The sequence below is a fragment of the Pongo abelii genome, chromosome 4 (assembly GCF_028885655.2).
Source record: "Pongo abelii isolate AG06213 chromosome 4, NHGRI_mPonAbe1-v2.0_pri, whole genome shotgun sequence".
Classification (NCBI taxonomy): Eukaryota; Metazoa; Chordata; class Mammalia; order Primates; family Hominidae; genus Pongo; species Pongo abelii.
Window position 1 is genome coordinate 1,590,382 of NC_071989.2, and position 25,800 is coordinate 1,616,181.

Genomic DNA, 25,800 nt, shown 5'->3' on the forward strand with positions numbered 1-25,800 from the left:
TGAGGCTATGTGATGGACCAGAAACCTGTGCTTACTAACAACCTGCCTTATTCCAGAAGGAATTCAGGAAACACAAAGACACTCACAGTACAGCAAAATAAAGTAAATGTGAATCATGTTGGCTGAGGAGAAAGTGAAGAGTCTGACTATGTCATAAAGTTTACCTCTACTCTAAACTCATTACTGGTGAGCCACCAATCTGACTTTAAGTTTTCTAGCAGCTAAATTGAAGAGGAAAATGTAATCAGGTAAAGGTTTATAAGATGCAAACAAAACAGAACAGCCACCACAGTTGCTGAGAACACGCGCAGCTCCAGCTCCAGGAGAAACAGGGTGGCCATCTCCCGGGGCTGCCCCACAGCAGGCGTGTGAGCCCCAAAGCCAGCATCTCTCAGGGTGAACAGTGACTACGAGCTTCATGGGGCCACATGCCTCCAGCACAAGCTGAGGAAATCTCCCAGGGCAATTCAAGGAACAGGGTCTCACAATGTTGCCCAGGCTGGTCTCAAACTCCTGGGCTCAAGCGATCCCCCTGCCTTGGCCTCCCAAAGTGTTGGGAGGTTAGATGTGAGCCACTGCATCTGGCCCCGCACGCACTTTATAGAGGAGGGCTTTGCATCCTGAAGGGCGGGTGGGGCTTCATCCTGCAGAGATGAAAGGCAGAGGAAGCTCAGAGTCCAAGGTAAAGGGGAGCGCCTAAGAAAAGTGACTCCATTGGGACCACGGTGAGAGGGTCCCGATACACAGCTTGGGTTAAGCCAGACACTGATTTCAAAGTATCTCGGAATGGTGGACTCAGCCCCTGTCAGGAAATTCTCTCTCTCCAGCAGGCTCCTGGTAGATATTTAGTAGCAGCTGAAATCAAGATTATGTTCTGACTGACACTTGCCGATGGTTAAAGAGCTATATATGCTTTGAGGGCCAGCTGAACTGGGGCAGGACTAACGCCCTCTGGTGAAAATACGGGAACCCAAACACACAAGTCAGAGCAGGAGGTGTCTCCCCCACCCCCAAACAATAACGCTGACCTTGGATTTGGGTTAAGTGCCTAGCCCAGTGTGTGAGTGTTCAGTAAGTGGAAACCATCATCACCGTCATCAGGTAATGGAAAACCATCAAAGCTTTGAGCTGGCTTGTTAGCCAAGAATAGTAGTAGTGTATCAGCTACTACTAATATTCACAGCTGACAATTACTGAGCACTTGCTCCGTGCCAGGAATCACGGGAAGCAACTCGCATGCATTTCCTCAATACTCCCTCCCAGTAACGGCGAGGACACAAAACTGTTAGAGCCAGGACTGGAATCCAGGCAGGCCCCAAAGCACTCCAGTGGAGCCTGCCAAGGTGGGCAGAGTCTACCATGCTAATGAGGTCCAGTATTTGACCACCACTCCTAGTTCAGCAAGTTTAACAGAAAACCTAAAACTAAACCTAAAATCTAAAAATTTGAGCAAATGCATAAAAAGCAGGCTGTTAAAGTGGATCATAAATCTTGCATCACTCACTGGAAAACCACTCAAATATCTCTGAGACACGGCCTCTGAGGAGGGCACTCCGTGTGGCTCGTATCACCCTGGTGACAAACCACTTGCACCTGGGTGGTCATCTGACCATATTTAACAGGTGACGCACAGAGCCATTTGCATCCACTGTGGTCAACATTTAGGAAGTTTTAAGCTGAGATTTGCCAAACTGTAGCCTACTGGATTCCAGGTTCTCTTGACATCTCTTTCTAGTAGCCACGTCTTGCACTTCCCGAGTATAAACGAACTGAGATGCAAATAAAAAAAAGGAGGATTTAAGAATACTGAAAAGAGAAAAACCAAGAAAGCATAATCACTAGTGTAGAGATAACAGCATTTCTGAATTCCCTGAAAACAATCTATATAAATGCATGTGAAATAATACACCAGCATCTGTGGCCCACACGTCACCTATCAGGAACGGATGTCAGAATATAAGGTAAAAATGTTACTCTGAAAACACAAATCCTCACAAATCATTAGGCAGTAAGTAAGGCTGAATCCAGCACCCCCCACCCACAGCGCAGTGAGGCAGTGTCTAGCAGCCGTAGTGCTCCCCGCGCCCCAGTCCAGTCTCTGGCAACTTCAGATACTTCCCACTAATAATCAGAAGCCTTTCAACATTTTCACAACATCTCAAAACTGACCCCTTTTCTAGCTTAAATGGCACGGATCTGGAAAAGCAAACTATACGCAGAATCAGAAAAGATGACTGCCCCTGAGGGATTACAGAAAAAGCGGCAGTCAGGTGTTCAATGAAGTAAAATGTGTCCAATGATAGCGCAGGGGAGGGGGATCAGTTGAGCTGAAACTGGCAAGAACTTAACTCCAGGGAGCTCACAATAGGCAAGGAACCGGATTTCCCGCTGCCTGAACGCCCAGTATTCGCACACTGATAAGAACGCCTCCCCATAATCCCCTGGCCAGCGCCTCCAACACCCCCAATCCTTTCCCCAGGAATCCAGTCCCAGTTTCTGCAGTTCCTGTAACAGCCACATTCCCACACAAGTGCTGCCTGAGCTCCCCAAGACCTCCAACAATCACCCCCCAGTGCCCTCGAAGGTCTATTCAGAGAAGTCACAAAGATGCAGTCACCGAGGAAATTCAAGGACCTCCAACTTACCAAAAGGCTTTCGGCTTTTGGTAACCTTCCTATTCCCCTCCTAAACCTACAACCTAGTTTTCATTTCTCGAGAAGCCTTTCCCTGTGCTCACGCACGCAGTTGTTAGCTGGCTGGGTGAGACACTCCAAGCAGTAACAGCGGTAGCCACAAAATAAACCAGAAGCATCTCCACCATGAAGCAGTAATAACAATTTGTCCTAATGATTCCTTTCTCCTTGGAAAATCAACTTCAGAAAGAAGGTTATCCACTGTGAGCAGGGCAGGCTCGCGGCTTCTTGGTCCGGAGACCCAGGTCCCACTGGCCCACTCACCATTGGAGAGAGCTTGCTGAAGCTCGGTGTCCGATATCACTCCACTCCTGTCTTTATCAACCCTACAACATCAAGAGGAGCAAATAAGCTGGCGATCGAAAGTCCAGGAAAAGCAAAACAAACGTCTCCTGTCAACCCTGCACCGACTCTGGAAGGCTCCCTCCTGGAACCTCCGCCTCTCCCATCCCCCTGAAGAGTACAGGGGAATCAAGGAAGTGCCCCAGGAGCCGACGTCCAGTGTGGTCTTTCCCTAAGAGGACAATCATCTTTCCCTCTCTTTTCCCACCTCAATCCTTCCCTTCCTTCCTCTCCTGGCCTGTCTGAATTCCCATTTGCACCAGTTTCCCTTTTTCACAAACAAGAAAAGATTCCCTCAGATAACTAAGCCATTCCCTGGCCATGAGTTACTACAGTTTCGGTCATTCATTCAGTGGAAAAGCGACCAGGGACAGAAGGCGCCGCCATAAAGGTCACCTGCCCCGAGCAGATGCCAGGTGGCTGCTTCTTCCTTGGCTGCTGACATTTTAACAGCGGCCCACGCAGTCTGTTTCCACTTTCCCCAAACAAGCACCCTGGAGACCCTCCACCTGGCGGCTCTTGAGGCGAGAAAAAGGGCGTAGCCCAGGAGCCGGTGGCCGCGACCTCGGGTCTGCAGTGGCGCACTCTGCACCTTGGGAAGGGCCCGACGCACAGGACAGGGACCGGGCAGGAGGCAGGGGCGGCCGCAGGGGACGGGAGGCACCGCGGGGGACCCGGCAGGGGATGGGGGCGGCCACGTCGGTCGAGGCAGGGGTCGGGGCAGGGGACGGGAGAGGCCGCGGGGGACCCGGCAGGGGATGGGGGCGGCCACGTCGGTCGAGGCAGGGGTCGGGGGCGGCTCCGGGGGTCGGGGCAGGGGACGGGAGAGGCCGCGGGGGACCCGGCAGGGGTCGGGGGCGGCCGCGGCGGTCGGGGTAGGGGTTGGAGTCGGCCGCGAGGGTCGGGACAGGGGTCGGGGGCGGCTGCCGGGGAGGCGGGAGGTGCCGGGGCGGTGCCAGCCCGCACCTCTGGAAGACTTTCCACAGGAAGCGCTGGTCGGGCAGCGTCGCGCCCGCAGCAGGCCCAGGGCCGGCCCCAGGGCCGGGGCGGTAGGAGTAGGCGGCCAAGGGCCAAGGCGCGCGGCTGGGCTGAGGCGCCTGCAGCGACGGGCGACCTCTCAGGGCGACACCGCTTCCGCCTCCGCCGGGGGCAGGGCGGGGCGTTACCGCCACTTCCGGGGGCGCAGGAAATGCGCGTGGTCCGGGATGCTCCGGCGCAGGCCGCCTGCGCGCCGGGCGGGAAGGCGCTTAGAGAAAATGTCCCGCGCTGCGACCCGGGACAGGCAGTGATGGAGCAGGGACTTAGTTTGCCTTTTAGTTCTTGTATAAAAAGAAGTTTTGACGTGAATATGATTCACGCTAACAGTCGGAAACTCTGGGCGGGGCGCAGTAGCTCACACCTGTGATCCCTGCGCTTTGGGAGGCGGAGGCTGGCGGAGCTCTTGAGCCCAGCGGTTGGGACCAGCCTGGGCAGCATGGCTAGACCTCATCCCTACAAAAATTACAAAAAGTAGTCGGGCATGGTGGCGGGCTCCTGTGGTCCCATCTACTCCGTGGGCTGAGGCGGGAGGATCGCCTGAGCCCGGGAGGTCGAGGCCGCAGGGAGCTGAGATCACTGCACTCCAGCCCGGTGGACAGCGAGACTCTGCAAAAAAAAAAAAAAAAAAAAAAAAAGCAAAAGCAGGCCGGGTGCGGTGGCTGACGCGTGTAATCCCAGCACTTTGGGAGGCCGAGGCCGGTGGATCACCTGAAGTCGGGAGTTCGAGACCAACCTGGACAATATGGAGAAACCCAGTATCTACTAAAAATACAAAATTAGCCGGGCGTGGTGGCGCACGCCTGTAATCCCAGCTACTCCGGAGGCTGAGGCAGGAAAATTGCTTGAACCCAGGAGGCGGAGGTTGCAGTGAGCAGAGATCAGGCCATTGCACTCCAGGCCTGGGCAACAAGAGCAAAACTCCGTCTCAAAAAAAAAAAAAAAAGGCAAAGCACAATTCGCGTTCGCTTGGGAAGGGCAGTGCGCAGCGTTCCCGGTTGTCTGTTCCGCCCCCAAAAGCTTCCCTCCGTTAGGTTTAACCTGCGTCCCCGCGCTTTGCATCAGCGCGGTCCCCGACCCCCTGCAGCTGGAAACACTGGGCGCCTCCCTGCCGGGCTCCTTCCCGCTCTGGTGGTGGTGAGCCCTGCCTTCCCTGAGACAGCACTGCCTTCGTGCTGGACACAGTTCTATGGTGGAGCCTGGAGTGCCTGTAGCACAAATCCCGGAATTGGGAAGTGCCCAGCTTTGGGCCACTGTGATCCCTGGGTCTTTCCCGCATGGGTAGTCGCGTTTGGCCTTCCACTCCAGTCCTGTGTCCTGTGTCCCGGTTCAGGATACTACAATTATTCTCGTTATTTCAGCTTTTCAGGTTCTTCAGTGCCTCATTCCATGAATGCTAACTTTTTTCATCCTCATAGTTCCTAGGATTGTCTCTGAATTTTTACCCAGTTGCCTACCAAGAAGTTGTCTGTGTCTACTGCAGGGGACGGTGCAGGTCTGAATATCTTACTCGCAGCTCACCGTTTTGGTGCCTTTGATCCGTGTTAGGAATTATCCATATCTTCTCTCTGGGCAATATTCTACTTTCTTTTTATATTGACCCAATTATTTTACTTCTTTGGTGTGTCCTTTCTCCTAAAACATATGGGTTCACTTTGAAACCTTGAAACCCACATTTACAAAAACATTTTCAATAGGAAACATTGTTCTATGACTCATTAGTGGAGTACCATAAACATTTACATTTCCAGACCACCCATTGCCCAGTGGTTTTCTTGGTCTCAGTACTCATGAAAATGGTCTGAAGGTTTGTTTTGGGTTCCTAAGCAGTAGACACACACACAACACTGCCTGTCAGTTATTTCTTGGAAACTAAATCAGCCCTTCTGTTGCCATCCTATCATGCTTTAGGGGTGCCTGTGCTAGTTTTTAATTCTTTATCCTAACACTTAAATGTCTGCTCAAACGCCCATATTAATACTTCCTCTTAGTTTACAAAAGGATTTACTTTCTTACTGGTTGGGATGAAGCTGCCTGAGGTTGCCACCTGTTATTTTTCTTTCATTTATTGGACCATGTCATCCCATTACATGTCAACCATGGAGGTTTTCAAACTGTGGTCCCTGGACATGTTAAAAATGCAAATTCTCAGGCCAAACCAGGACTGAATCGGAAGATCTGGGGTAGGGTCCCTCCAGGACTGAATTGGAAGATCTGGGGTAGGGACTCCCCAGGACTGAATCGGAAGATCTGGGAGGGTCTGGCGCTGTGCACCCCGACATCCCCTCACTACCCCACCGCCTCTCCCTGCCCTGTGGTCACCACAGCAGCCGCCTCTGCAACCCTGACCATCAGCGTGCAGGTCCCAGGGCTCAGGGGTCTCCTAACCTGTGCACCCCAACATCCCCCTCACTACCCCACAGCCCCTCCCTGGCTGTGACTCTGCGTGGCTCCTCTCCTACTGCTGCCAGAAGGTTTTCGTAAAGCCCGACTCAGGGCGTGCATGGCCTCTCCTGCTCCCACACGTGGGCTCCCTATCCCCTCTAGCTCAGCAAACACACAGCACATCCAGGAGCCACGTGGGACCACAGTGTCCCATGGCCGGTCCCCCAGGTCCCTTGGATGTCTCACCCTGGTGAGCCCCTTGCTCCGGCTCCCTCCAGGAAGCCCCTGTCTCACCATACAGAAGGGATCTCTTCCCTCCTGAGCCATCGGTACCCGACCCTCCCTCTCCTCTGTCACCCCATTTGTGGCAGGTCAGCCACACCCGTGAGACCCGGAGCTCTGTGAAGGCCGTCACGGCTTCTTATGATGGTGCCCAAACAGTGCAGGTGGCCGGAAGCTGTTCCCTGATGAAAGAAAGAAGAGGAAAGGAGGAGTGAGGGAAGAAGGCCTTTTCTATTCCCAAGAGACTTCTGTAGGAATTTTTGGGTGATACTGAGCATGGTAGGCCCAGGCCATCTTTCCATGGGAGGGAGCCAGAGTACAGCAGGCTCAGCCGCGGGCAGGGGCTCAGGGCACCAGGGAAGCATTTGTGTGGGCTGCCCCCACGAGCTGCCTTTGCCACCAAGTCCGGCTCTTCCAGCCAGGCCTTGGGCCGGCCCTGATTTCCCTTCGGACAAGGTCTTCAGTCCACGGAGAGGACGGCCCACCTCCTGCCCCTGGGTCAGTGTGCGGCCCCAGGGAGGAGCTGTGTGAATCCGGGAGGTGCTGGGGAGCAAGGGTGCTCCACCAAGGGAGGCAGGAGGCCGGAGACCAGCCCAGCCCAGGAGGAGCATGGCCAGGAGTCCCACCAAAGCCACTGGACCCGGGGAGCCTCCAGTGACCCAGCCTTGGAGGGTCAGCACTGTCCCTAGGACGGATTCCGCTTTGCACACAGGTCTCGCTGTCTGTGGGGGCTGCAGGCCCCGATGCCTGGGCACACAGACTGATGGCAACCCTCAGGGTGGGAGGCCCCAGATGGGACTTCCTGGCCCGCCTGGGGTGGCAGGAGGGTGGGAGAGGACGGAGCGTCTGTGCACATGTGTGAGAGCCACAAGGATGGCATATCTGTGAAGACGGCTTCTCCCAGTCGTGGCTGCCTTCCATGTGTGGGCGGTGATGGTGGAGCCATGACTGCAAGGGACAGCCTTTGCTGGGTGGTCTTCCTGCCTCTGATCCCTTTCCTGGGCTGAGGAGCCTGGCTCTGGGGCTCAGGGTGTGGGGTTTGCTAGCACCGGCTCCTGCCATAGACATCCTGGTGGCCCTGGCACAGGCACGTCCTCCAGCATGGTTCCTAGACCCCCCAAGCGGGACCCCTAGGCCCCTGAGTGTCGGCAGGAGTGAGGCAGGCAGTACCAACTGCACTTGGGTGAGCCTGGTGGCCAGGGGTGGACCCAGCAGGAGCAGGCCAGGCCACCCCCAGCAGCCGCCCGAGCCTGTGTCTTTCCTACCGCACAGCACAGCCGGGACATCGGGGTCAGGCCATTACTTGTGCTTCTAGTCCCTACATCACCCACAACTCACCCCTAACCTGTGCCTGGCTGTGGTGCCCGCAGCCTGGGCTCCACATAAACACAGGCCAGGAAGTCCCATCTGGAGCCTCCCACCCCAAAGGTTTCCGGCAGTCTGTGCTCCTCAGGCACCAGCCCTGCAGCCCCCACAGACAGGGAGACCTGTGTGTGAAGAATCCGTTTGTGGGACAGTGCTGACCCTCCAGGGCTGGGTCACTGGAGTCTCCAGTGGCTTTGGTGGGACTCCTGGCCAGGCTTCTCCTGGACTGGTCCTGGGCTGGGCCTGGGCTGGTCTCCGGCCTCCTGCCTCCCTTGGTGCAGGACCCTTGCTCCCCAGCTTCCCTGGGAAATCTGACGCCATCTGATCCCCGCATGCATCCAGCACCCCTGACGCCGGTGGAGTTGCCTTTCTGTGTGTATAGCTCCTAACAGGGCAGCACAGCCGTTCTGAAACCTTGCACATCCTCACTGGGGTGGCTGAGGCTGGGCCACCGGGTGTTCACCTCCTGACCCTGGAACTGTGCACAGGACCTCTCTTCAGATAGGAGGCAGGTCTTTGTGGCGGTGATTAAGTTAAAGATCTTGAGATAAGGAGGTCATTCTGGATTAACCCGTTGGCCCTAAACACATGGCAAGTGTCCTTACACAGAGGCAGAGGGAGGTTAGACGCAGACAGAGGAGGAGGCCACCTGGACACGGAGGCAGAGGTGCAGCAATGCGGCCGTGGCTCAGGGATGCCTGGAGCCACAGAAGCTGGCGGAGGTGGGAGAGTCCTCCCCTGGAGCCTCTGGAGGGAGCACAGCCCGTGGACTCCTTGGTTTCAGACCCCTCCCTGCTGAGTGGGGAGAGAATGAGCCCGTTGTTTCGAGCTGCCCAGGCTGAGGGAATCTGCCATGGCAGCTCCAGGACCCTCGGACCCTCAGCTCAGAGCCCCTCCAGCACTGAGCAAGACGACCATTCAGGGCCACCCCTCCCCGCCCAGCCGGCGTGTGCCTCGCTGCTCACCCAAGCACACTGCCTTCAGTTACAGATGCCCGCCTGGGATGTGTGGGACAGGGGCTGCGGCTTCCCTGGGGATGGGGTTCATGGAGCCTGCCTGCAGCCGTGCTCTTGTTTAGGTGCTGAGTGAAGCTGGACGTGGGTGAGATGGGGCATTCTGTCCAAGGGTCTCTTGGGGGTCCACGAGGACTCTGTTCTGATGATACTGCCCTCCTTCCTGAGGCTGCCTGTGGGGCTCCATGGAGGCCATGGGGTGGTGAGGACGGAAGAACACCTAGGCTGGGCTCCTGGGACCCCAGCAGCAGCTGAAGGCACTTGGAGCACCACAATTCCCACCCACGGGCCAGGCAAGGCCAGAACGGTCCCCAAAGAAGGGAGCAAGGAGACAGGGCCTTTTAGTGATAATATAATAACCAAAAAGTTCTTTAAACATTGTTTCATTTTTTTCTGTCACTCAATCTTTTTAAAATTACATGTCCTGTTTTTATTACTTGCACCCATCTAATTATTGCCATCTATACCAAACAAAAAAATCTATATACCAATGTTCACAAAGCATTTAAGATGCCTATGAAATGTAATAAGAACTAACTGCGGCTGCACAATATTCCCTTGTATGCATGTTACCACCATGCTGATGCTGGGCACTCAGGTTTTCTTTATTATAATGAATTCTGCAATGAACATCTTTCTATATAAATTTTTTTGTGAGTACTTTGCATTATTTCCTAAAATAAATTAGAAGAAGGAACGATGAATCGGAGAATGTAAACATTTGGGGCTTTTGAAACAGACAGTTTTTATAAATTAGAGTCTGTAGTTTTAATTCAGCAAGATTGTTGTGTCTCTGAAGATTTTTCACGGTGGTCTCATCTGATGGCACTTCCTCATCCTCCGCGGAGCTGTGTGTGTATGTGTGTAGGGCCCAGGGTGCTGACCGGGCAGTTCTTCAACACAGTGAGTGGCAGCAGGAGCCCCGAAGGTTCTCAGGCCTTGTCTCCATGGAGGGCGTTTTGTGGCCTCTCCCAGGGCAGCCGGCAGGAACCAGGTGAGAACAGATGTGTCTGTAGCAGGAGACCATTGATGCCTCTGAGGTTGTAGGGAGGTTGGTATTTACCTTTTCCTCCTGGTCCATTCTGAAGCTCCAAAGGACGGTCGGTCGGTTTAATACAGAGACACAATTACAGCAAGCATCTAGTGTGAGGCTAGTCGCGCATTTTGGCTAGAATTACTCAGGGTGCTGGAAAATCACAAAGCTTTTCATGTAAACTTGCAAATTGCTAGCATTCTCTCTGCAAGACAAGATGCTGTCTGTTCCCTGACCCCTGACTCTACACCCCAGCTTGTTCTGACCCTGATTGTTCCAAGCAACTGACATACTTAGAGCAGTTTGGAGCCACGTCGTGGCCTTTTGAGGCCGGCGTGCTGTGATATTTTCCTACAGAGCACGGTCACTTCCAGAGGCGAGAGAGGGACAGAATTCTATTCTGAGAATCCCTGGGATGCACACCGCGGTGGCTGCATGAAGGCAGATGCTGGGGAACAGCCTGGAAAGGATGTGGGGCCCACGGCCCCTGGCAGTGCCCGGAACTGAGCAGCTCCTCCCCACCTTCCTGGAGGAGAAGTCCTGGGCCAGATGCCTGAGAATGACACACACAGGTTCTTCAGAGATACAGAGTGACCCACCGTCTGCTTTGCTGGGACTGTCCAGTGTTAGTAGGGAAAGTCCTGCATCCGGAACGCTGGAGCGGTGGCTGCACCAGCTTAGAACCAGTCTCTGATTTTAGGGGTGAGGAAAGTAGAGGTGAGTGCTCTACCTGAATGTTCACCAGCTCGGGGATGCAGCTGAGCAGTGGACATCAGTCAGACATCTCTATGAAGTGTGAGCGAGAAGAGTATCATGGAACCATTAGGGGCCGCTTGAGTTTAGGCCCAAACCCGTGAGGCCCGCCGCATCCAAACACTCGGGGCCACTTGCCATCATCGGGGGTGGCCCACCTTTCTTCTGAGCAAGGATTCTCTTCCTGTCTGGAGGGAGCAGTTTGGCTACAAAGCTGCCTTTTAGAGTGAGACCCCGTCTCCCCTCCCTGCGTTCCCAGGACTTTGTGAAGAAGAGAAGATGAGTGGCCCTTCCTTTCTCCTGGATCCCGGCTGTGGGGCTGCCTGCTGCCCTCCTCCTCCCGCCCTAGGCTACCTGACCCGTGGAGGCCGACCTGAGACAAATGCATCTGCAAACACCAAGTGCCCCGTCTTCTAGGCCATTCCAGGGACTGATGAGTCAACACGGGCTTCTTATCCTAATGTTTTAATTTGGAACTCCGCTATTGATCTGATGTTTACAAAGGAATCCATGCGTGACATTAAACTGTCAAAAGAGAAGCGTGCACCCTGAGAGAATTCCTGCCTGAGATACTGTCTTTTTGTGAGTGTAAGTGCAGAGAGAGCCCACGCAAACCACAGGACACCAGAGCCACCGTCCTGCCCCTCCAGGCTGCCGGCACTCGGGCTCACCCTCTCTGGAGAAGCCATTCTCCAGATTCATTCTGGCCTCAGATTCTCCTTCCAAAACATTGCAAATAGAATGTCAGGCAAAGAAAGAAAGAGCCAGGCACACATGGAGAGATGGCAGCATGAGTGTAAGTGGTGAGAAACCCAGGGAATGAAAACGTCTACACGAGAATGCAGACACAGTGCCCTCAGATGGCTGCAGAGAGCACTGGAGACCCAGCGAATGAAAACATCTACACGAGAATGCAGACACAGCACCCTCAGATGCCGGCTGCAGAGAGCGCTGGAGACACTGCAAATGAAAACATCTACACGAGAATGTAGACACAGCATCCTCAGATGGCTGCAGAGAGCGCTGGAGACACTGCAAATGAAAACATCCACATGAGAACGCAGACACAGCGCCCTCAGACGCCGGCTGCAGAGAGCACTGGAGACACTGCAGATGAAAACATCTACACAAGAATGTAGACACAGCGTCCTCAGATGGCTGCAGAGAGGGCTGGAGACACTGCAAACGAAAACATCTACATGAGAATGTAGACACAGCGTCCTCAGATGGCTGCAGAGAGCGCTGGAGACACTGCAAATGAAAACATCTACACGAGAATGCAGACACAGCGTCCTCAGATGGCTGCAGAGAGTGCTGGAGACACTGCAAATGAAAACATCCACACAAGAATGCAGACACAGCGTCCTCAGACGCTGGCTGCAGAGAGCACTGGAGACCCAGCGAATGAAAACATCTACACGAGAATGTAGACACAGCATCCTCAGATGGCTGCAGAGAGCGCTGGAGACACTGCAAATGAAAACATCTGCACGAGAATGCAGACACAGCGTCCTCAGACGCCGGCTGCAGAAAGCACTGGAGACATTGTCCATGAGAAGAAAAAGACAAGGTCAAGAACTTCAGTGGAGAAATAAAAATTACACAAAAAGGAAAGAATTTTTTTTTTTTTTTTTTTTTTTTTTTGCTGATTGTATACTTCCTATTCACCCTCCACTTTCTTTCTAGAACTCCAACTTTTCTCATTGCGTTCTCTATTTTCTCACTGCAGTCTCTACCTCTATGCCTATTTGTAAATGCAATACAAAAATGATTGCCTGGAAAAAATACAAGCCATGTTTCAGAACTCAATAAGTGGGTTTAAAAATAGTTTAGATATCATTGAAAAATAATGAATAATTGGAAAGTAGGTCAGAAGAAAATTCTCAGAATGAAGGATAGGAGCATAAGGAGGAAAATAGAGAAGAGCAAGTGTGAGGGACTGAACCGTGTCCTCCCAGAATGCACATGTGGAAGCCTGGCTTAGTTCTGGCTGCCATAACGAAATGCCATAGACTGGGGGGCTTAGAAACAACAATGCATTTCTCAGAGCTTTGAAGGCTGGGGAGTCTCAGATCAAGGTACCGGCAGATTCTGTGTGTGGTGAGGACCGGCTTCCCTGGTGTGTCACTGCGTCCTCACGTGGTGGATGGGGGAGGGGCACTCTGGGGCCTCTTTTATGAGCAGCCGGGCATCTTGGCCACTCTCCTGTGGAGAGTTAGGTGTGGACAAAAAGTATTTGGTAAAAAAAGTTTGAAACCAGCAATGAGACCCTCCCCAGCTCTGTCCTTTCTACCTCCCACATAAGATGCTTTTCTTTTAGTAAAAGGGAGGGGCCTGGGCCGGAGGGGCCTGGGCCAACCTGGCCTGCTGCTGCTCCCACATCTCCAGGACTCCTCCACAGGCAGGGTGGGGCCGCCACCAGCTCTGCCCAGCAAACTGTGGGCACAAGGGCTGGGGGTCAGGCTAGGCTGAGGCAGCTCCTATGCCTGCTCTGTGACCCAGAGACCATAGCCCTGGGGGCTGTGGGAGGGCCACCCGGCCCGGGTTCAGCAGTGACATAAGTGACACACAGACCCTTTGCTTTGAGCCAGTGGGAGGTGGGTGTTACTGCAGCGCAGTCCCCGCCTTGGTGATGCCACCAGCATGTGCGGCGCTCACCTGCACTGCAGGACCACCCCCTCTGTAGGACCACCTGCCTCCTCACCCCACACACAAGTCCTTGGGGGCACCTCTTGGCCCTTGTGCCTGTGTGGAGCCTGATGCCTATTTGAATAAATTATTAGAAAAATTATTAGGTGAGGCCGGGCACAGTGGCTCATGCCTGTAATCCCAGCACTTTGGGAGCCTGAGATGGGCGGATCACGAGGTCAGGAGATCAAGACTCATCCTGGCTAACACGGTGAAATCCGTCTCTACTAAAAATACAAAAAAATTAGCCAGGCGTGGTGGCAGGTGCCTGTAATCCCAGCTACTCAGGAGACTGAGGCAGGAGAATGGCATGAACCTGGGAGGCGGAGGTTGCAGTGAGCCGAGATTGCGCCACTGTACTCCAGCCTGGGCGACAGAGCAAGACTCCATCTCAAAAAAAAAAAAAAAAAAAAAAAAAAAATTATTAGGTGAAAGGAGCCAGACACGAAAGCAACCATGTGTCTTGTGATGGCATTCATATGAAATGCTTGGAATAAGCTGCTCTATGGCAGAAAGCAGATTGGGAGCAGCCGGAGGCTGCGGAGAGAGGGAGCTGGTAGTGAATCCAGGGCTCCTTTTCAGGGTAATAGAAATGTTTTGCAATGAGATTCTAGTAATGCCAATATACTAACAACTACACCTCTTTCAGATGCTGCAGGTGGACAGGTGACAGGTGGGGACGCGGTCCCTGTCCCTGGCACTCCCGTCGAGAGGGCACAACCCTCTGTGCTTAGGCTGGTGGCATCATGGCTGCAGATGCTCCTGCCCCAGCACAGCCGTTTCTTCCCAGACTCTCATGTGGCCCTGAGTCACTGGGGATCAGAATGAGCATGAGAATGTGGATTCGCAGAGCCCAGGTGGGGTTTTTTCACAAGGCCCCGGGGGCAAGGCTGAAGCTGGTAGCTCAGAAACTGGAGCTGGCTGTCAGTATCAAAACACTGCTCAGTGACAGGGGCTGTATGGTCTGGGGGAGTCCAAGAAAATCATCCAAGAGTGGAGGAAAAACTGTTCTGAAGCCTTCCCGCCTCCAGTGAAATTCCTTGGATGGGAAAGCCTGGGGAGGGAGGGTCCCCGTTCCCCCATCCCCCCATCCCCACTCACCCTGACAAGGGACAGTTTCCCTGGGGACGTCCTCGGACCCGCCCTGGGTACTCAGATATTTAGAAGATGTTCTGATATTCAGTGATTTTCAGAGTAGTGGTGTTAAAGTTACACATATATATGCAAAAATAAGAAAATAAACGAATTCCTATTCTTCCACCTAGAGAACACTACCCGTTTTACCTTTTTTGATGTTTCTAAATAAAATCTTCAAACGAGATCATGCTGTTCCTGCTATGTAGTTACTTTTAATTCTCTCAGTGATGTCTTAGAGCACCTTCCTGTTTAAACGAGCGCGTGACGCTGCGTTCACGGGCAGTTTTACAATGGGATGCCGCAAATACATTTCAAGGCATAAAACAGAGCTCCACTGCACCCCGCAGGCACGTGGATCTGATTTTCCTCTCCTGCAGAGTTTGCTGAAACCGAGCTACCCCGCACCCCGCAGGCAGGTGGACCTGATTTTCCTCTGCTGCAGAGTTTGCTGAAACCGAGCTACCCCGCACCCCGCAGGCAGGTGGACCTGATTTTCCTCTGCTGCAGAGTTTGCTGAAACCGAGCTACCCCGCACCCCGCAGGCAGGTGGATCTGATTTTCCTCTGCTGCAGAGTTTGCTGAAACCGAGCTACCCCGCACCCTGCAGGCAGGTGGACCTGATTTTCCTCTGCTGCAGTTTGCTGAAACCGAGCTACCCCGCACCCCGCAGGCAGGTGGACCTGATTTTCCTCTGCTGCAGTTTGCTAGGGGCTAAGGGTGAGAACCGCGGGAACGAACTAATGCGCTGCAGTGTCGGGAAACACGGCCCACAGCGCCACCGTGTGGTCTCCGCGTCCCCAGTCCGGAGCCGCAGCCTACGCGCTGCTGCTGGCCCTGAGCCTGTTCCCTTCCTGCAGTCCCCAGGAGCGGACGCTATTCGGGTTTGTTTTTAAACACTCCAGCTGCGCAAGCATCTTCTCAGGACGTCCTGCGTGCTGCCCACACTCTCTTGTGGATGGTCCCCCGGCTCCGGCCGAGTCCCTCCTGGGAGGGCTTCCCTGAGGCCTTCCTCCATCCTGGGCGGTGGCGGGGCTTGCAGGAGGCCTCAGAGCTCTGTCGGAGCCGGACAGACCGCTGTCCTGGCCAGTGCAGGGACAGAAAGGAGGACGCCTTGGAGGGAGGTGGAGACCAGAGTCGTGAGCAGCCCTGAGAAAAGCTGGCGAAGGGGCAGACATCCATCCCACCAGCAGGAAGCCGCGCCCAGCACGGTCATGCTCAGCCTCAGTGATCCGGGCGGGAAAGACCGAGACAGAGATTCTTCTCACACCCACCAGGCCACCGGATCCAGCCAGCACCGGGGCAAGCGGACCCAGGGCCGTCTACACCTGGGCTTTCCTTCCCAGCTTCCCCGCTCTCAAATTCAGTTGAAAGTGGGTTTGTAAGAATTGTATATCTAGGAAACCCCATCGTCTCAGCCCAAAATCTCCTTAAGCTGATCAGCAACTTCAGCAAAGTCTCAGGATACAAAATCAATGTGCAAAAATCACAAGCATTCTTATACACCAATGACAGACAGAGAGCCAAACCATGAGTGAACTCCCATTCACAATTGCTTCAAAGAGAATAAAATACCTAGCAATCCAACTTACAAGGGATGCAAAGGACCTCTTCAAGGAGAACTACAAACCACTGCTCAACAAAATAAAAGAGGACACAAACAAATGGAAGAACATTCCATGCTCATGGATAGGAAGAATCAATATCGTGAAAATGGCCATACTGCCCAAGGTAATTTATAGATTCAATGCCATCCCCATCAAGCTACCAATGACCTTCTTCACAGAATTGGAAAAAACTACTTTAAAGTTCATATAGAACCAAAAAAGAGCCCACATTGCCAAGACAATCCTAAGCCAAAAGAACAAAGCTGGAGGCATCAAGCTATCTGACTTCAAACTATACTACAAGGCTACAGTAACCAAAACAGCATGGTACTGCTACCAAAACAGAGATATAGACCAATGGAACAGAACAGAGCCCTCAGAAATACAACCTTCTGATCTTTGACAAACCTGACAAAAACAAGAAATGGGGAAAGGATTCCCTACTTAACAAATGGTGCTGGGAAAACTGGCTAGCCATATGTAGAAAGCTGAAACTGGATCCCTTCTTAACACCTTATACAAAAATTAATTAAAGATGGATTAAAGACTTAAATGTTAGACCTAAAACCATAAAAACCCTAGAAGAAAACGTAGGCATTACCATTCAGGACATACACATGGGCAAGGACTTCATGTCTAAAACACCAAAAGCAATGGCAACAAAAGGCAAAATTGACAAATGGGATCTAATTAAACTAAAGAGCTTCTGCACAGCAAAAGAAACTACCATCAGAGTGAACAGGCAACCTACAGAATGGGAGAACATTTTTGCAATCTACTCATCTGACAAAGGACTAATATCCAGAATCTACAAATAACTCAAGAAAAAAACAACCCCATCAAAAAGTGGGCAAAGGATATGAACAGACACTTTTCAAAAGAAGACATTTATGCAGCCAACAGACACATGAAAAAATGCTCATCATCACTGGCCATCAGAGAAATGCAAATCAAAACCACAATGAGATATCATCTCACACCAGTTAGAATGGCGATCATTAAAAAGTCAGGAAACAACAGGTGCTGGAGAGGATGTGGAGAAATAGGAACACTTTTACACTGTTGGTGGGACTGTAAACTAGTTCAACCATTGTGGAAGACAGTATGGCAATTCCTCAGGGATCTAGAACTAGAAATACCATTTGACCCAGCCATCCCATTACTGGGTATATACCCAAAGGAATATAAATCATGCTGCTATAAAGACACATGCACACATATGTTTATTGCGGCACTACTTACAATAGCAAAGACTTGGAACCAACCAAAATGTCCAACAATGATAGACTGGATTAAGAAAATGTGGCACATATACACCATGGACTACTATGCAGCCATAAAAAATGATGAGTTTATGTCCTTTGTGGGGACATGGATGAAGCTGGAAACCATCATTCTCAGCAAACTATCGCAAGGACAAAAAACCAAACACTGCATGTTCTCACTCACAGGTGGGAATTGAACAACGAGAACACTTGGACACAGGAAGGGGAACATCACACACCAGGGCCTGTTGTGGGGTGGGGGGAGGGGGAAGGGATAGCATTAGGAGATATACCTAATGTAAATGACGAGGTAATGGGGGCCGCACACCAACATGGCACATGTATACATATGTAACAAACCTGCACGTTGTGCACATGTACCCTAGAACTTAGAGTATAATAATAATAATAATAATAATCATGTTTACAAGCAAAAGCCACCCTCCAACCTTCTGTCATAGGAGTTTTAATCGTGTGAGGTTTCTAGCCCACGGGCGCCTCTCTCCAGCCCATGGCTCTCTGAGGCAGAAGCAGCCTTTCACTTTCCAAGGTAATGGAACCACCACCCTGCTTGGTGCCCGCCAGCATCTCCCTGTCACTCGAAAGGCAGTGTCCAAACCCCTGCCTGTTACCCTGGGCCCTGTGGGTCTATCCCAGCAGCTCGCCAGCTGTGGTCTCCTTAGACAGCCTCCTTTCCCCCAAGTCCCAGCCTCAGTCCATCAGATGCTTCCAGGTGGGAAGGCTCCAGCAGGCTCCAGGAGGAGCAGATAGAACTTGGGTGATCAGCCACTGGGCATGGTGGCTCATGCCTGTAATCTCAGCACTGTGGGAATCCAAGGCGAGCAGATCACTTGAGATCAGGAGTTTGAGACCAGCCTGGCCGACATGGCAAACCCTGTCTCTACTAAAAAAAAAAAAAAAAAAAAAAAAATAGCTGGGCGTGGTGGCCTGCACCTGTAATCCCAGCTACTTGGGAGGCTGAGGCATGAGAGTTACTTGAACCCAGCAGGCAGAGGTTGCAGTGAACTGAGATTGCACCACTGCACTCCAGCCTGGGTGACAGACTGAGACTATCTCAAAAATAAAAGGTGATCAGGAAGTTCTTGTTTTTGCTTTTTGTTTTTCCCCCTGTGGAACCCTTTTCTCTGCAAAACAGAGGAGTGTTTCTGTGGTGGGGCGCTCAGCTGCCCCCACTCCCCCAGAACTGCTGATCCCACCCTCATGTCTGCATTCTTGAGGTGGTCCTGAGACATGGCTTTGAAAAACACTGCTCGGGCCGGGTGCGGTGGCCACGCCTGTAATCCCAGCACTTTGGGAGGCCAAGGTGGGAGGATCACCTGAGGTCAGGAGTTCAAACCAGCCTGGTCAACATGGTGGAACCCCGTCTCTGCTAAAAATACAAAAATTAGCTGGGCATTGTGGTACATGCCTGTAATCCCAGCTACTTGGGAGGCTGAGGCAGGAGAATTGCTTGAACCCAGGAGGCAAAAGTTGCAGTGAGCCAGGATTGCACCACTGCACTCCAGCCTGGGCAGCAGAGTGAGACTCCATCTCAAAAAAAAAAAAAAAGAAAGAAAGAAAAAGAAAAACACTGCTTGAAACAATAAAGGAACACAAAGATTAAAAAGCTTAGACTTTTCCATATACCTGTTGGCCACTTATATGTATTCTGTTGAGAAATGATCTTTTGTCCACTTTCTATGGGATTATTTATTTATCTATTTTTTTCTGTTGTTTGATTTCCTTGTCTATTCTGGATATTGGCCCCAAAAAGCAAGCGAAAAAATGCTCAGCATCATGAATCATTGGGGAAAGTGCTGATCAAAATCACAATGAGATATCATCTACTCCAGTTCAGACGGCTTTAATTAAAAAAAAAAAACAACCATAACAAATGCTGCCGAGGATGTGGAGAAAGGGGACCCACACACACTGTAGGTGGGAATGTAAATGAGTACAGCCACAATAGACAACAGGATTGAGTTCTTAAAAAATTAAAAATAGAGCTACCCTATGATCCAGCCATCCCCGCTGATGGGTATTTATCCAAAGGAAAGGGGATCCTGTGTGAAAGGGAATCTGCGCTCCCCTGTTTACTGCAGCACTGTTCACAATGGCAAAGATATGGAATCAACCTAGGTGCCTATGAATGGATAAATGGATACAGAACACGTGGTATCTATACGCGATGGAATACTCTGCAGCCATACACAGGAATGAAATCATGTCGTTTGCAACAACATGGATGGAATTGAAAGCTATCATGTTAACAGAAGTAAGCCAGGGGTAGAAAGACAAATGCACCATGTTCTCATTCATTTGTGGGCACTGAAGGAGTGGCTCTCACAGAGGCAGAGAGTTGGCTGGCGGTTCCCAGAGGCTGGGCAGGGTGTGTCGGCGAGAGGCAGACAGAAAGTGAGGCTGGTTATGGGGCACAAACATGCAGTCAGGGGAAGGAGTAAGTTCCAGTGTTCCATAGCACAGTTCACAGACCAAAGGCAACAATCATTTACTGTTTGTTTGTTTCCTTCCTTCCTTCCTCCCTCCCTCCCCTCCCTCCCTCCCTCCCTCCCTCCCTCCCTCTCTCTCTCTCTCTCTCTCTTTCTTTCTTTCTTTCTTTCTTTCTTTCTGTCTCTCTCTCTCTCTTTCTTTTTGACAGAGTCTCACTCTTGTCCCCCAGGCTGCAGTGCAGTGGCGGCATGATCTCAGCTCACTGCAACCTCTGCCTCCTGGGTTCAAACGATTCTCCCGTCAGCTTCCCGAGTAGCTGGGATTACAGGTGTGTGCCACCATGCCTGGCTAATTTTTGTGTTTTCAGTAGAGATGGAGTTTTGCCATGTTGGTCAGGCTGGTCTCGAACTCCTAACCTCAGGTGATCCACCCACCTTGGCCTCCTAAAGCGCTGGGATTACAGGTGTGAGCCACTGCACCTGGTCCACTGTATATTTCAAAATAGCTAGAAGAACTGGAATCTTCCCAACACAAAGAGTAGATGTTCGAAGTGATGGATATACTATATACCCTGATTTGATCACTGCATGCTGTGTGCACAATCAAAATATCACAACTGCCCCGTAAATATGTACAGTTATTATGTATCAATAAACACTTTTCAAAAAAATTTAGATTTGATTACAAAGATATTAAACCCTGTGACACTTCAAAAAACACCAAAACAAAACAAACAAAATCCAACAAAAACCGGAAGCACGCTGTGACAGTTTTGACATCTGATGTCCTCAGTGTCTAGAGGTCTCACAGCAAGAAGGAAGGCACAATCGAATGAAGTTAGATGTGGAAATAGAATCACAACAACCCAGGAAGATGCAATTTGAGTTTTAACTATGAATTTAGCAACTTGCTTAAAAATAGTAATAGTCAATGTTGGCAAATATTCAGAGGAATATGCATTTTCAGATAACTACTAGCAAAAGTATCAGTATAATTTTGTTCTGGAGAGGGATTTGGTAATATGCACCAAAAGCCTTACAATCTGGCTGACCTAGTAATACTACCTTTAGGATGATAAACTGGCAAGTGGTCAAAATCCGCTCTGTGGCCTGTTGCTGCATGGCCAAGAGCTCGGAATGGTCCGTGGTTACGTTGAAAGGGCTGTGAAAACAATTAGCGAATAAGGAAGAGTGTGTGGTGGAGACCGTCTTCCCTGTCCCTGCCCCCAGCACAATATTGACTCTCTAGCTCTCTGCAGAGCACTTTTGCAGACCCCTGATCTATGTGGAGGAGTAAACAGGTAAACAACAAAACGGTCCAGGTGTTCATTTTGCAGCATTTAGAAAATGTTGGTAAAAATAAAATAAAGAAGTAAAGGGCCTAAATGTTCGTCTTTCCAACCTCATGGAAGTAGTTCAATCGATTCTGGCAAATGCAAATCCTGTCATGTTCGGCAGCCACTACAGATAGACAGTGCTGCTGAAGAGCTTCCAGTAACATGAGAAAACACTCAGGAGAGGGTCATGCTAAGTGAGAGCATTAAGTTATACAGACGACTTTATTCCAATTTTAATTTGAAGGTGTATAAATAGAAAGAAATTGAAAGAAAGAAAATACTTGAACTTCTTAATTACTGGGTGTTAATCCCAGGTGTGGGGAAGCAGGGGCTGTGGGTGACAGTGACGGGGGTGTGTGAGGAGTTTGTGGGGGGTGGGAGGGGATCCCTAAAGTGACAGAGTCCTGGGAGCCCAGGGCTTTGACTCACCACCTGGCAGTGCAGCCATGGGATCCAGCCGGCTTCGCCCGACACTGACGTGCCATGAGGGCTGGGGTGGGTCCTGGGGACGGCGGGGACAGAAAAGGGTGGGGCTGGGGAGAGTGGGGTCAGGGGAGGGCGGGGCTGGGGAGGGATGAGGCCTGGGGAGGGGTGAGGCCTGGGGAGGGTAGGGCCTGGGAAGAGTGGGGGATGGGGAGGGGTGAGGCCTGGGGAAGGTGGGGCTGGGGAGGGGTGGGGCCAGAGAGGGCAGGACTGGGGTAGGGCAAGGCTGGGGAGGGATGACGCCTGGGGAGGGGTGGCCTGGAGATGTCAGGGCTGGGGAGGGTAAGGCTGGGGAGGGATGACGCCTGGGGAGGGGTAGCCTGGAGATGTCAGGGCTGGGGAGGGTAAGGCTGGGGAGGGATGAGGTCTGGGGAGGGGTGGGACTGGGGGACGGTGGGCCTGTGGGGCGGGGCCTATGGGGGCATGGGGCCTGGGTCCCCGGGGTCTGGGACAGTGTCACTCTTCCCTTCCTTGGCTCATCCTGTGACACGCAGGGCCTCTGCCAGGCCCTGGGCTCCTGCTGAGCTCCTGCTGAGAACAAGGCAGCCTGGTTTTTCTTTGACCTCCTGCCCCCAAGGTTGATGAGGGGACGGTGGGTCTGGAGCAATGGCCCAGACAGGGTGGAAGTTCCCTGGGGAAGAAGAGGGTGCCTGGAGTGGGTGGGTGGTCAGGGACCTTTCGAGAGGAGGGGTCTCAGGGTGAGGGCTCCTCAGGCCCCCGAGTGTGGAGCAGGGTGGGTGCACAAGCAGAGGCCGTAGGGGAGGTGCTGGGCCAGGGGAAGGCAGGGCCCATTCTTAGGAGGAGCCTGATGGTGGAACAAGAACAGATCAATTCTCCGGGGGAATGGGGTCCCTCGCCATGGAGGGTCCTGGAACAATCCATGGAGGCCTGTCCCTCTCCCTGCTCCCACCCCAGTTCTGTGCTTCTCCAGAGGGCCAGGCTGGCCATGCTGTCACTAACCCACTCCAGGGACCACATGAGTGTAACATGGATGTAGGAGAGAGCCAGGGCTTGGAAGTCCACAATCTGGCCATGTGGCCATGGGATCCCGCCAGCCTCGCAGGACGCTGTGAGGTGGGGCGACGGCCGGGTGCAGGGAGGATGCTGTGGGTCCCCCAGGTGCCCTGTGCAGGGAAGTAGTCAAGTGCTCCCAGGGGTCACCCTATGTCACACCCAGTGTGGGGGGCCCTGAGGACAAAATGTCCAGAGGAGGACATCAGCAGTGCCCTCCCTGTTGGAGGCTGGCCTGGCCCTCCTTCCCCACAACTGGGTTTTAGGTTGGTGTAGGAGGGAGGGACTTAGGAATGAACACGATCAGAGTAGCCTCTGCTCCTGCTTCCCTTGGGCCCCCACCAGCCTGGTGACTTGCTGGGGGGACATGAGGAAGATGGGGCATGGCTGAGGCTTGGGCAGTGGGGAGGAGCCAGCTTGGGCCGGGTGTCTCTCCGTGAGGGGAGGGACCCTGGCAGGCCATGCCGAGGCCTCACAAGGAACTTGTGGTTGATGCCTTCCAAAACAGGCCCTTGGCATTTGGATGACAGCCAGGAAGAGCTAGCCTGGTGGTGGAAGCCACTGACAGCGCCGGTTTCCCGATGAAAACTTGACGTTAGTGTTTTGAGAGCTAGCTGGGGAGACTGGGAGCCGGGTCCTCTCTGAGTGCCAGGTAGCCGATGGTGTGTGGCCTCAAGTGTGGGGTGGGGTCACCTGTCCAGGGGTCTGAGCTTCTCACGCCTCTGGGCCCTCCGTGCTCCAGCGTCCTCAGGTTCTTTTTTTTGGGGGGACCTTGTGGGGGCCACACATCGCGCCTGACTCCCCAGAGGGCTGGACCTGGCTGCTGCCTCCCCCTCCCCGGGAAGCAGCTGGCCAGTGCATCAGGGAACACAGGTCTCTCTTCCTCTGTCTTCCTCCATCAGGCTCTGGAAAAGCTTTCCCCAGAGAAGACACCCAACAGCAGGGGCTGCCTCCCGTGGCTTTTGTGACCCAGCCTGTTTTTCCATCCAAGCTGCATCCTCTGGGTGGGGGTGTCTGCACCTGGGGTGTGAGTGAGAGAGTGAAGGGAGCGTGCCTGTGCCCGTGTGCATGCATCTGTGTTCCTGCAGGGTGTGCCTCTATGTGCACGTGTGCAGCCATTCATGCGTGTTCACACGTGTGGGGTGTGTGCATGAGTCCGTGCCTGGATGTTGCACGTGGTGAGGCTGGCAGAGCGTCCTGATCCCTCGGGCTCCAGGCCTTGTCCCACTTCTCCGTGTCCCAATCTTCCTGCAACCGCCCGCCCCGCCCCTGCCTTTGGTGGCCTGGAGTCCTCACAAGTTCTGGGTACTAGGGCGCCGGGCAGGGCGGGAAGTAACGGGCAGAGTCTGTTGGGTCACGATGACTGAAAACAGGCCCTGTCTTCAGTTTAGGCTCAGGCAGAAACCCCCCGGGGGCCTCTGGGGGCTGCGGTCGGTGCCAGGGGTCTCGGAAAGCTGCCTGAACGCGCACAGCGGCTCCTGCCCAGCAGCCTCTGCCCGGCGCCCGCGTCCTCGGGCCAGCAGCGCCTCCTGGTGCCGCCTCGGGTCTGTGCAGGGCCGGGCGGGCTGCGCGGAGCACCCGCGGGCGCCTCCATGGGTGACAGAAGACAGATGGGCTGATCAGGTCTTCTACAGACCAATGGGCGATCAACAGCTGGACGCGTAGCAGGGGGTATCCGGGTGGCCTAAGAGAATTCAGCAAGGCCGACTGCAGGCCGAGGGTCACCGGGAACTGACCTGGAAGGAGTGGATGTGGCCGCCCCAGGACCACTCTGTTCCAGGTGCCCGGCCCTGGCCATGGAGCCCTTGGACTTATTTGTTTCTTTAGTTGCAGTGAGCGGGGTCCCGGTGCTGAGCAGAAGATCCTGTGCTGCGGTCCCTGTGCTCCCTGGCAGCTGTGGGAGGAACTCTGACCTTTGGGGCCCCTGGGTACCTACCCTGTTGGTTCCTGCTCTGGGCTGCAGAAGGCTGGGTGCTGTGCTGCATAAAAGGCCATATGGACAGGGCTTCTGTGTCCCCTGAGTCAGGCACTGCACCCTTATGCTCCCCTCAGGGGCCACACCCCTTCAGTCATCCCTGGAGAGCAGAGGAAAGGTCTCCCTGGGCCAGATGGGGGCAACTGGTGGGTGGGGCCTGGCTCTGCAGGAATGGGGGCCCGGGGCTTTCTCTCCAGGAGTGGTAACAGATCAAAGAACGTCTACCCCAAACCAGACCCGACTCAGCACGCACCTTACCCAGAGCTCTAAAGACACCAGAGTGGGGAGTAGAGAGAGAAAGAGACCGACAGAGACAGACAGACGGAGAGATTCAGAGCAAGGTGGGGCGGGGCACGGGGGAGAGGAGGAGAGACCCCAGCCCTTCTCACCTCACAGACCTCTCGGGCCAACTTGGCCCCACCTCCACCATCCACCCTCCAACCCCACCCCACCCGCCCCCAGGGCTGAGCAGAGACCTCTGGGACATGGTCACGCACACACAGAGCCTGTCCCAGAAGGCAGGACCCCGTCCCTGCCCCAGCTTCCGGCTGGCAGAGCTGTGTCAATGACTTCCTAGCCAAGTGACCCCAGGAAATGGCATTCCGTGGGGTCAGGTGGCTCCTCAGTGCCTCTTCCTGGCTTTTCATGTAAAATCATGGCAGGCGGCATCAGGCAGTGTCCCACACCCCTACAAGCTCAGGGGAAGCCACCTTTACCCACAGGCCAAAATGTGGGCGCAGGCTCCCCTCTGGAGTGGACGCACTGAGGGCACACCCAGGCCCTGGTCCCCTCAGCCGCGTCAGAGCAGCACACAGGGCCGGGTGAGGGTGGCCTCCACCCCTCCACCACACCAGGCGCAGCTCAGAGCCAGGCCGGAGGGAGGGCGTCAGCTCTGCAATGCATCCAGTAGTTTCCACCCGTGGCTGTGAGGAGCAGCATTTCCTGACAG

The 25,800-nt window shown here is 53.3% G+C and overlaps 1 protein-coding gene across 1 annotated transcript; it reads right to left on the reverse strand.

The window, feature by feature from the left end:
• Nucleotides 1-359: 359 nt before the first annotated feature.
• Nucleotides 360-2,821, reverse strand: LOC134761373 (protein MOST-1-like). The gene is made up of 2 exons (XM_063724040.1): nucleotides 2,738-2,821; nucleotides 360-644 (listed from the first exon to the last, which is right to left on the reverse strand). Exons 1-2 carry the CDS (start codon nucleotides 2,819-2,821, stop codon nucleotides 483-485), a joined length of 246 nt encoding a protein of 81 aa, XP_063580110.1. The 3' UTR covers nucleotides 360-482.
• Nucleotides 2,822-25,800: the final 22,979 nt, after the last annotated feature.

Excerpts from the sequence above, each read along its gene's own strand:
- LOC134761373 (XM_063724040.1), bottom strand. The coding sequence starts at position 2,821 with ATGGTGGAGATGCTTCTGGTTTATTTTGTGGCTACCGCTGTTACTGCT. Across the intron at positions 645-2,737 it reads GCCAGCTAACAACTGCGTGC|GATGAAGCCCCACCCGCCCT; the intron begins GTGAGCACAGGG and ends TCATCTCTGCAG.